This window comes from Leptinotarsa decemlineata, unplaced genomic scaffold (genome assembly GCF_025532065.1).
Source record: "Leptinotarsa decemlineata unplaced genomic scaffold, Ldec_3_MD MMD2_P_RNA_scaffold_2, whole genome shotgun sequence".
Classification (NCBI taxonomy): Eukaryota; Metazoa; Arthropoda; class Insecta; order Coleoptera; family Chrysomelidae; genus Leptinotarsa; species Leptinotarsa decemlineata.
Window position 1 is genome coordinate 3,107,358 of NW_027412529.1, and position 12,614 is coordinate 3,119,971.

General features: G+C 35.3%; 1 protein-coding gene across 4 annotated transcripts in view; it reads left to right on the forward strand.

The window, feature by feature from the left end:
* LOC111511298 (cGMP-dependent protein kinase, isozyme 1) overlaps positions 1 to 12,614 on the forward strand; it is a 75,323-nt gene that overhangs the window by 56,405 nt on the left and 6,304 nt on the right. For all 4 annotated transcript variants that reach the window (XM_074181492.1, XM_074181505.1, XM_023167312.2 and 1 more), the window contains 5 exons: positions 505 to 785; positions 2,337 to 2,506; positions 5,288 to 5,390; positions 7,992 to 8,231; positions 10,673 to 10,889. In XM_074181492.1, the coding sequence (XP_074037593.1) occupies positions 505 to 785; positions 2,337 to 2,506; positions 5,288 to 5,390; positions 7,992 to 8,231; positions 10,673 to 10,889 (1,011 nt within the window). The remainder of the gene's footprint in view (positions 1 to 504; positions 786 to 2,336; positions 2,507 to 5,287; positions 5,391 to 7,991; positions 8,232 to 10,672; positions 10,890 to 12,614) is intronic.

Consider the following 12,614-nt stretch of genomic DNA (forward strand, 5'->3'; position numbering starts at 1 on the left):
TTCAGAGAATACCTGAGCAAAATAGGACTGATGAAAAAACAAGATCGTTCGAATGGTTTGAAATCTGTAAGAGTATTGGTACATGGGATATTTATTTCCCGATTGGGGCTTTGTTAACGAGATGGAGCCGTTATTAGGTAATAATCTTTCTCTCAGACGAAAGTTTAAAACATTCAATTGAGCCGCTTTCAAATTAATCGAGTCCCAAGTACTTTGCGGTTGGGATTGGATGGGAGGTAATACTTCGAAAGCGGTCTGTAGGTGATCTACTCAAATAATTTTACCATAGTCCTGCTGCTGGATTAACGGGAGAAATCTGTGATACTAACGTCTGTGAAGTTTCTTCCGTAAATGTCTGTTGGATATAAGTTAATGTCCGGCGTGGTATTAGCCGGGAAAGTAGCATCAGATCTCCCACAAAAGTGAACCTCCTTTTCTAAGAACATAACATTTGTCTAACAGTTCTCAGTCTATTATCGTTTTCATTCCAATCTTGATTTATAGGTCCAAACAATTAATCAAAGGTGCCATAATGGACAATGACTTTCTCAAAAATTTGGATACGAGCCAGGTGCGAGAAATGGTGGATTCGATGTACCCCAAGGAATTCAACGCGGGGTCACTGGTCATCACAGAAGGGGAGGCGGGAGGAGCTCTATTCGTTTCTGCAGAAGGTGACTTCGAGGTCATCAAGGATGGAAAAGTGCTGGGACATATGGGACCCAAGAAGGCATTTGGCGAGCTGGCTATCTTGTACAATTGTACCAGAACTGCTTCCATAAGAGGTAATGTACTTGATGAAATTACAGCGAATATTTTCGCTAGAATTTTACTTTGGTTTCAAAAGTCTTATAAACATAAATCGCTGGAACTTACCGATCTGTATAGAATTTAACTTAACAAACCGAATCAATTAACAGAGTTTAGTCAATTGAAAGAGTGCTGCTTTGTGTCCTCCTGTTCATAAAAGAGGGCATATTCCTCCTCACTCACAAGCGATTTTGGTGATATTGGGGACACGTGTGAATCGTTGTATTCATGTCACGTGCCACTATAAGGGTGTCTGCAATATGATGTGTAACGCCCGTTGTAAGTAGTCCCACTGTGATTCGAAAGTGCATATAGATTGTTACGACAAGGAGCCACATTGTCTGCTGCATAATTCCTCATATCTAATCCTTCTGAAGAAAACTGAATGGCAAAATTCAATTTGCTTCCAAATCTTTCCGTTGAAGAAAATATTTTTAAATGAATCACTTAAATGCATTTCCTTCTTTCTTTGCACCAACAGATTGGTTTCTCATCTTCATCCACGGTTTCCTCTTTTGTAAAGAAATCCAAGCATTGTGACAAACTCAATTGGCCAGTTCTTTGTGGTTCAGGGAGAGACAAATCCAAGAAAGGACCGTGAAAATCCACAGTATGTGCACTTCATAGTAGATTTTAATTGATCAACGAAATTGTCTACAATCTTAGAGTTGTTCATGTTCAAATATCTCATCCAGGACTCTTGCGCTTTTCCGCTGTCGCTCAATTCTTCGTCAATCTCCGTTAAGATCGGTTTAGGTTTCTCAGTAATTCCATTGAGGTCCTCATGTAAACCTTCTAAAAGATATCGAAGGAATTCCTGGGCGTCTTGATGGTAAGATCCCATGCATCGAGGGGCAAATCTTTGAATCCGACTTTTAAAGTAGGCAGTGTTGATAACTCTATCAGATGAAACTTCTGACCACAATTCCTTGATAACTTCTGCGAACTCTTTGATTAAAGCACCTTTCATACTGATCTAATGTTGTAACTGTTGATACTACGTTCGCCACTGGTGTCTTCTTGTGAATAATCACGGAGTCGATGATTCACCCCTTCATTGGATCGGTAGGATAAGGAATTCGAAGCTAAACTGTCTAAAACTAAATCAGATATGGCAGGCGTTTTCAACTCTATATCTTCTGATGGGAAATTATGGGGAGTATCACAAGGAATATGGGAGAGGTTTTATGAGGAATAATCTCCCATCGTGACTAGTGTATAAATATGATTTGAAAACAAAGGGAGGAAGAAAAATTTCATCCAGTGAATGTGATTTTGGGATGGTGCCAAAAACAGAAGATGAATTACCACGCTGTATAGTTCAACTAATTTTTGGATCAGAAAGGTGGTATATCTTTTTTCTTTAGTTTCTTCAGTCATCCTTCTGGCGATTTCCTTAACAAAATTTACAGATAAGGGCCCAAATACACTGAAAGTTTCTAATGTGATAGATAAAACTTCAAAACTAGGTTCCCACTTTCCTAATATGAATTTTTTCGACACTCACACGTGAATTTTGATTTTAGCCGTTACTGACGTCAAAGTATGGATACTAGACAGAAAAGTGTTCCAGCAGATAATGATGCGAACTGGTTTACAAAGACTGCAAGACAATATTAACTTCCTGAAGTCCGTACCACTTTTACAGAATCTCAACAACGATGTATTGGCTAAGATTGCTGATGTCTTGGAAGTAGTAAGTTTTTATCATTCAATAATAAATGGCAACCCTCGAGAGAACATTCCACGATTAATAATGAGGATAAAAATGATTGTTTAAGTTAAGCAAACATTGTCATTTGATGACCATTCAACTTCCGCCATACATTTTTTATAAAACACCCAGTATACAGGTTCATCGTTCGATTCAATATACTTCAAGCTTTCTGAAGGATTTTATAAGTTGAATTTATGTGGCGTTGCCAAGTTATTCCAAACAACCTATTTTGTAGACTGGACTTCGAAAAATCGCTCCCTGTATAGAAACTTGGTGACATATATTTAGGACTGTTTAGTCAGGATCACTGTAATCATTGCTCCATTTTAAATTATGGAAACGATATATGCTCGATAAAATCATATGAGTTTCGTTCATTTTCGAATAGTTTATCAATAAATTTAATCAATTCAATCAACACTAGTACAGAAATACAAGTAAGATATAAAAGAAAATCATAATAACATCTGAACTGAGAAATCAGTGAACAAAGAAATGAAATTGGTTTTTCACAAACAGAATATGTGTTATTTATCCTAATTTCTTTCCTGAAGTATAAATTACTTTATTAATTTTTTTAAATTCACAGTTTTTTATGTGATCAGACAATTTATTGAGTGCAGAAAGAGAATCATGATCAAATCTTTTTTTGTACATTATAGAGCTTGCAGCATCGAGATGAAACAGATTATGTTGCCTTGTATCATGATCATGAATTTCTGAAGTTTTTATTAATATGATGTTGGATTTAATAAGTTTGTCAATATGTATATCCCATTTCAATTTAGTGTCAACATGAACGCCAAGGTACTTCATTTGCATAGGTTGTTTTATTTGTGTGTTCTTTATAGAAATTTTCATTGGAATATCTTGCTTATTTTTTTGATGAAACGTAATAAATTCAGTTTTATTTCAGTTAATGGAAAGAAAATTTGGGTTGGGCCATTTTTCAAAAAGTTTCAGATCATCATTAATTGTATTTTCTAAAATAGGGTTTTCATTTGCATATATTGCATATTTATATTGTATACTTACATGTTAATTCAATTTGACAAATATTTTGTTCGTATAATAGGTGCAGAGTTGGAGCTAAAACTGCTTTTTTCGGTCTTGGCTCTCCTGGTATCGATGGCATAACAATAAACATATTATTCGTCACCAGTTGTGATCCTTTTAAGCTAATCTGGACCACCGTTTACGTGATTCAACAATTTCTGAGTCAAAATTCAGCAGTTTTGGAACGAACTTCGCTGCCAAACGATATCCCGTCATCTTCAGCAGCTTCAATAATAGTGATTCGACGATTCTCCATAACAATTTTCTTCACTTTTTCAACATTTTCATCGGTTGTAGATGTGCTGGGCGTCGTCATTTACATCTTCTCGACCTTCTATGAAAATTGTACCACTTGTAAACATTTTTCTGCCTCAGAGTAAATCACCGTATGCCCCTGTCATAATTTCAAGTGTACTTGAGCAATCAATTCCATTCTTCAGACCAATAAATGAGACAATTTTTTTAACAAATCGGCAACGCCACAACAAAAAGTTGCGAATGGAAAATTTGAAAAAAATATGGAAATGAATGGTAGGTATACTTTTATATTGGGTGTTCCATTGAAAAAATATAAGTATGATTCGCTATGCTCACATGAATCACCTAATGGGTGAAAAAACAATTATAGAAGATAGTTCTATTTGGCAACCAGTGACGGCTCGTACATTGGAGAACAGGGGAGGCCAAAGTCATAAAGACTATATACACACAGAAAAACCCGCCGGAGACGCGAAAATTTTTTGGGGTACCGCACCTATTTGAACCAAAATACGTAATATTTGAAATTTAAAATACGTAATATTTGCATAAATGCAAACAAAAATTCTGTACTGCCGAAAATTTACGTATAAAACTGACGATTAAAAACAAAAACAAGGAAAAAGGTTGTCCTTGAGTTATTTAATATAAATGAACTCTTTTCAGTCAATAAATAATACTTTTCTCTTCTAATATAAACGATTTACCGAAATATTTTTCAGTCCCGGTCCGTCACGGCATCCCGTACGAATAAGTAAATAAAAAACAAACGCAGTCGTACACTAACGGAAACCAACTGGAGGCTAGCCTCCTCTAACGCTATAATTTCTGCAACTAAAATTACAAATCGAGACGTATATCTCTGATTGGATCGGTCTCGCGGAGCTTGTGTTTTTTTAAACGGTCGGAGACTTGGCTCCCTTGCAACGTATGGCATTTATCATTTCGGGTTGATGGTTTATTCGTTATTCGTTTATGGGCGGTGCGTTTGGGGTTTGTTGATGCAGGATACAGTGTGGTACGTACTACGTGGTGAGTGATAGTGTTTTTTCGGGCATATTATGTAATTATATTAAAAATTAATGGTGGAGTAATGATACCCAAGCATTTGTAGAAAAAAATAATCATAATTATTTGTCAATATCTTTAAATTTATTGCGATGAATAGCCTCAAATTGTATGGGGAGACTAAGCCTCCCTTGCCTCCTCTGACGAGCCGCCGCTGTTGGTAACTATGCAAAGATCGAATATTCGGAAAATTGTTTCTCTCAAGAGCACTAGATCGAGGGAATCTTGTTGATCCACCCTGTATAAAATTATTGATTGAATTTTAAACAAGTGTTTATATAATGCACAGGTGAAAGATAATTTTTCCAGCACATTTCTCGCTGAATATCTCTTTATCATCAACCACAATCTTGCATTTACTTTCTTTGATTTTTTCAGGAATTCTACCCCGCTGGTACCTACATCATCAGACAAGGGGCAAGTGGAGACACATTCTTCATAATGAGCAGCGGATCTGTCAAAGTGACTCAAAGACCTCCAGGTTAGTTTTCAATAAATTTCTCATTTATCTTCATTGGAATTTTGAAGGAGATTTTATACTTTTTTCAAAACTATACAATAATGTAAACGAAGGTGAGTATAGAAATTGATCATTCAACTGATGTTCTTGTTTTTTTTCCAAAAAGTCATTGATATGGGGATCTTCAGTACGCAGTAACTTTTATTAATGAACTTTTCAGTTTGCTCCTTTCCTCCCCCCTGTCTCACAACAGACTATCTAATGATTCAGCTTCGTTTATTTTTCAGATCGTGGAAATTCATACACTCAAAAAAAGTAATGAACATTGACTTGAATTTCACTAGTTCGGACTTCCATTGTCTATTATATAAAATGATTTGAAATCCCTGAAACAAGTAAAAAAGAATAATTAAAAAGAGAATAGTTGAAAATAACAATTATATTAAGCAACAATAAACCTGAAATGAAATGATAGTGAAATAACCTACAAGTAAAAATATAATAATTGAATAAATAAAAATTAAAGGAATGCAAAAAGAAAATAATAAAAAATAAAAAAGTGTAGAGATTCCAAGTCACGTTAGTTCACGACGTTTCGATTGTTGGTATCTACAATCGTCTTCTGGTGATGACTGGACTGATTCCTCCGAGAGATGACTATTTTATAGGTCGTTGAAATACTTTCACTTCCTCTACTTTCCATTTTCCGCTTCACTGATTCCGTGAGAGATGACCGATTTGGCGGGAGTTGGTCATTTTTCGTTTGATGATGGGTTTCCATATGTTTCGTATATCTACGCTGGCCTGGCTGAATACGTTGTTGGACAACATGTATGCGGCTTCCTTAAATTTTCTCCTGAACCAATGTTCCTCTCTGTGCAAGATCTCAGCTTGGGACCACTCGATGTTGTGTTGATGGGTCCAAACATGGTCTGCTATTCCTGATTTGCTGGTTTCTCCTCGCTGTGTGTGCTTCTTGTGCTCGGAAATGCGAACCTTCAATGGCCTCTTAGTTTCACCAATATAGGATTTTCCGCACTCACAGGGTATCCGGTAAATGCAATTCTTGGAATCGCAGTCCGCGTTTGGGGGCCTGGTTTTCGTGAGGCTGCTACGGATAGTGTTACCGGATCTGAAACAGGTTCTAATGTTGTACATGGAACCAATTCTTCTTATCCTCTCAGATAATCCTCTGATGTAGGGAAGTGCAAGCACTGGTTGTGACGGCTTCTCTTCCTTGCGAGGCTCCTGCTGTCTTTTAGCCAAAGTCTTTTCTACCATCGCTTTGGAGTATCCATTCCGCTGAAGATCATTTTTGATGATGTCTAGTTCCTTCTCGAGACCTTCCTTTGTATTACAGAGCCCAAAAGCACGGTCTAATAGAGTCTTGATGATTCCTCTTTTTGTCGATTGATGGTGGTTGGATTCGTGGTTCAGATACTGTCCCGTATGAGTGGGTTTTCGGTATACAGATGTTTCCCACTTAGTGTCGGTCCTCTTCACCAAAACGTCTAAGAATGGCAATTCATTGTGGATTTCCTTCTCCATTGTGAAAGTGATGGAAGGTCTCACGCTGTTGATGTGTTTCAGAAAGGCGTCTAGTTCAGTATTCCCATGGTTCCATATTATGAAGGTGTCGTCAACATATCTCAACCAGACTCGAGGTTTCATTTACCGGATACCCTGTGAGTGCGGAAAATCCTATATTGGTGAAACTAAGAGGCCATTGAAGGTTCGCATTGCCGAGCACAAGAAGCACACACAGCGAGGAGAAACCAGCAAATCAGGAATAGCAGACCATGTTTGGACCCATCAACACAACATCGAGTGGTCCCAAGCTGAGATCTTGCACAGAGAGGAACATTGGTTCAGGAGAAAATTTAAGGAAGCCGCATACATGTTGTCCAACAACGTATTCAGCGTAGATATAGCGTAGATATAGCGTAGATATACGAAACATATGGAAACCCATCATCAAACGAAAAATGACCAACTCCCGCCAAATCGGTCATCTCTCACGGAATCAGTGAAGCGGAAAATGGAAAGTAGAGGAAGTGAAAGTATTTCAACGACCTATAAAATAGTCATCTCTCGGAGGAATCAGTCCAGTCATCACCAGAAGACGATTGTAGATACCAACAATCGAAACGTCGTGAACTAACGTGACTTGGAATCTCTACACTTTTTTATTTTTTATTATTTTCTTTTTGCATTCCTTTAATTTTTATTTATTCAATTATTATATTTTTACTTGTAGGTTATTTCACTATCATTTCATTTCAGGTTTATTGTTGCTTAATATAATTGTTATTTTCAACTATTCTCTTTTTAATTATTCTTTTTTACTTGTTTCAGGGATTTCAAATCATTTTATATAATAGACAATGGAAGTCCGAACTAGTGAAATTCATCACGAAACATTGTCAATCACCTTCAAACGAACATTGACTTGTCCACGAATACAATAAAAGACAATTAATTATCAACTTGAATTGTGTTGATGTGAACATGTTGGGGCTTTTGATCTACATCTTATATTTTTGTTTCACACATGAGTAATTTTTGAACAAAATCATTTTTATAGAGACTCAGTAACATCTATAACAAATTTTTCATTTTCAGGGCGCATGGAAGAAGAGGAGATCAGAGTTCTCCAACGAGGAGACTATTTTGGTGAGCAAGCACTTTTGAAGGAAGACTGCAGGACTGCATCTGTGATTGCCATGCACCCCGGAGTGGAATGTCTGACCCTAGACAGGGAATCCTTCAAGCAGCTGATAGGAGATATTAGTGAGATACGAGAAAAAGACTACGGCGATGAGGAGAGATTGAACAGGGCTTCCGCGTCTCTGGAACAACAAGGTTGGTTCGTAAATACAGGGTGATTCAAAAGTACTTTGACAAACTTCAGGAGGTGATTCCTCACGATATTCTAATATGAATTGTCCAAATGAATAAATGTCCGGAAACGCTTCGTTTCCAAGATATAGGATGTTGGAGTTTTATTTTTATTTTCGTTTTTTTCAAATAACTTTTGAAATGCTGAACTTAATTAAACGAAACTTGGTAATAGGAGGTTTTTGAGGTGTCGAATTCGAACCTGATGTTCTTATTGCTCTTACTCTTAGAGGGCGCCACCTACACGTCTTTTTCTTTTTTAAGATTCATTACTTTTTTGGGCGTACTTCTAGCACATTTTTCAGTAAAAAAAATCGATTCCCCTATCATATCTACGTAAATAAGCTACCCTTGTTACTAGGCGCTGTAAGCAACCGTTTTTCTAAATATTTGGACTTGAAAACTTCAAATCGATTATTTGATAATCGATGCATGTTGAAGTTATTCCGAATATTTTGCTTTTTTCACAAGAATGCTTTGGAAATGAATTTGACGTTTTACTCGTTTGAAGAGGTCATTACTGTTGGGTACGTTCCTTTATGACATCCTTGAGCGAAATAGTTATTTTTGTATCAAGGGTGCATAATCAGTATTTGTTCAATAAAATTTGCAAGATATTTGCAATATGTTATTTAAGGAAATTTTGAATATGTAGAATAAACTAAAATAAACGAAACTAAATTGTATTCAAATAAATTGTTGGAAGTGTCCACCTTCAGCGAAGATACAGGCAGTCAGTCGTCTAGTCATTGAATCTCGTACCCACTCAAAAATTATTGGTGTGTTTCTTATTGTTTCACAGGCGTCTACTATTCGGTTTCTTAGATCTTCCTCGTTCACTACTGGAGTCTTATAAACTAGTGACTTCAAATGTCCTCAAAAATAAAAATCTATCGGGTTTAGATCTGGGGACCTTGGTGCCCACGCCTGGTTAGGTTCTTCTACGCCCCTACCGATCCATCGATTTGGATAGACTGTGTTAAGGAATTCCCTGGCTACAACGCTAAAATGGGCCGGAGCCCCATCATGCATAAACCACATGCGGATACGAATTTTAATGGTACATTCTGAAGTAGTGCCGGCAATTCATTTTCTAAAAAGTGTCTGTAAGTTGCGCCATTCAGTCGGAGCGGAAGAAAGAAACGACCTATCAAGTAATTATCATTTATTGTCGCCCATACATTTACAGAAAATTGATACTGATAATGCCTTTCACAAACTGCGTACGGATTTTCGAGAGCCCAAATATGGTTGTTATGAAAGTTTGTGATAGCATTTCGGAAAAAGTATGCCTCGTCCGTGAAGAGTACATATCTTAAATATTGAGGATTTCCAGCCAATTTTCTCAAAAACCATTGACACATAGTAATGCGTTGGGGAAAGTCTCGTGGCAAAAGAGCTTGTACCCTTTGAATATGGTATGGATAAAACTGTTGATCGTGGATAATTCTTCAAACTGTGGACTGAGTAGAATTGACAGCTTCAGCAATTACTTTTGGGCTTGTTTCTGGATTCTCTTCGAGAGCGTTCAAAACAGCTTCTTCCAATTCTGGGGTCTGGACTGCTCGTGGTCTTCCAATAATATCAGCTGCCCTCTTAAAGCTACCTGTTTCTGCCAAACGACGGTGGAGACTAGCAAATGTTGGAGCTGAAGGCAGTACTCGATTAGGAAATCGCTCCTGGTAAATACGTCTTGCTTCGCGCGAAATGCTTATCGGCTAAATGAGCATTATTGTTTAAATAATCAATTTTTTCAAAATAAGTGTTTTCTACTTCTACTTACGGAAACTTCAACAAAACGTCTAACTGTCACAAAATATGTAATTACCAAAACTACTCACCAACGTCAAATTTATTTCCAAAGCATTCTTGTGAAAAATTCAAAATATTCGTAATAACTTCAACATGCATCGATTATCAAATAATCGACTTGAAGTTTTCAAGTCCAAATATTTAGAAAACGGTTGCTTACAGCGACTAGTAACAAGGGTAGCTTATTTACGTAGATATGATAGAGGAATCGATTTTTTTACTGAAGAATGTGCTAGGAGTACGCCCAAAAAAGTTATGAATCTTTAAAAAAGAAAAAGACGTGTAGGTGGCGCCCCCTACGAGTAAGAGCAATAAGAACATCAGGTTCGAATTCGACACCTCAAAAACCTCCTATTACCAAGTTTCGTTTAATTAGGTTCAGTATTTCAAAAGTTATTTGAAAAAAACGAAAATAAAAATAAAACTTCAACATCCTGTATCTTGGAAACGAAGCGTTTCCGGACATTTATTTATTTGGACAATTCATATTAGAATATTGTGAGGAATCACCTCCTGAAGTTTGTCAAAGTACTTTTGAATCACCCTGTATACAAGTTATACAGATTTGAAGATCATGCTCTTTTATTGTTCAGAATATGACTTCATTGAACTGGATGATTTGGATGTCCTAGCTACTTTGGGACTAGGAGGATTTGGTAGAGTGGAGTTGGTCCAGTATAACAAAGATCCATCGTTGACTTTCGCTTTGAAATGTTTGAAAAAGCAACACATCGTCGATACCCAGCAACAGGATCATATTTACAGTGAACGAGATATCATGATGAATTGCAGAAGTCCGTTTATTTGCAGGTTTGTTATCATAAATCATTAAAGAAGGGGTGTTTAAGAGTTGAAGTAGAAGTAGGAAATGATTTTTCCATGAGTATTGATTTGATTGATAGATTTTGAGGAAGTTTGTTACAAGTTACAAAATATTGTTTCTAGTATTGTCGATTCAACTGTACTATGAGGTCATTTTCGATTCACAAGCTAATACTCTCCATACAGGTAATTAATCATATATGAAGACGTAGAGAATAGTGTGAGGATGTCGTTATTGACAATAAATCAAATGAAATGAACTCCTGAAAACGAATAAAGGATCACTTTTATATTGACTTGTAATTTTAACAGTAAAAAACTTATTATATATTAGGTAAGACAGTAACCTTATTGGCAATGTTTGGAATTGACATTACTGGAGTTTTTTCCAACACCAAACCGTTATTTTAACACCTCGACACGTGTTTCGATTACCAAATGATCATCTTCAAGAGGAAGATCAAACAAAAGTTTGCTCATTAACTTCAAGATCGAAATTGTGTATTACCTACTTACTTTTGGTTTTTATTTCATGTTGTCCATGGATAATTTGAAGAAGTACTTTTTTTTCTCAAAAACGAGTGTGATATGAAGAAAATACAAGCGACAAAAAAGTTGTATTTTTAGTTACCTAATCTGAAAAAATTAAAAAACTACAAAAAAGTCAGGGGCATTCATTTTTCTCAATAGTTTCAATCTATTTCGGGCTAAATAAGCGCCTTATCACTTCAAATGATTGTAGCAAATTTCATCCAAATCGGTGTAAGGATATTTATGATATTTTATGAATACCTTTTTTTTTAATCTTCAACGCCCTGTATATCAGAAACGAACAACTTCGGACATATGTTCATAAAAACTTTTTTTCTCCAAACGACCTAAAGAATCACCGTAGTCAGGAAACACCCAGTATATCTTTATTTCAAATAACTCTTAAAACGATAGGGTTTTGAAAAAAAATATAACGTTTTTCAATATTTGTTTATAACAAATTGTTAAACTAATAAACAATTGAATAATTAATGAAAAATATTTTTGCTAAACTATTTGAGAGTGTAAATTATGATTTTTAAAAGCAAAATTATTTTTCAACTGATTAATTAAACAATCGAAATATAAAAAAATCGGTTTTAAACAATAAAAAATGGAAATTAAAAAAAAAAATTTAATCATAATCATCTCTAGACAACAAAATAGCAAAAAAAATGTTTTCAAAAATATTGAATTTCTCTATTTGTTTAAAACAATTCAATAATGTTAATAACTGTCATTGTTTAATGTGAAAACAGACATAGCTGAATATCAATTGAAAAAAAAATTTATCAACAATTTTTAGATATTTCATTTTGCAATAGTTATAAAAAATCGTAATTAACAAATTAATAAATTTTTATGAACTTTCATGTCAGGATAGTATGAAGTATATATATCAAAAGGGCTCCACGAAGTAAAAAGAAAATTGAAATCAAAACTCATTATTCTTTTAATTAGTTTATCGGTTTTTTTTAATTTTGACATTCACAAATGTATCAAACGAGATTTTTTAATAAAAATATTATTTAAAATTTTATTTCTTTCCTATTCATTTTTATTTATTAAAGAATAATTACTATAGATTAGATTTAAATTATAATGTAATATATATTTTTCCCTCTACAAATTTATAACTACACGGGCAGGTAACGTTATTAAATAAATTGATACTTAATTGAA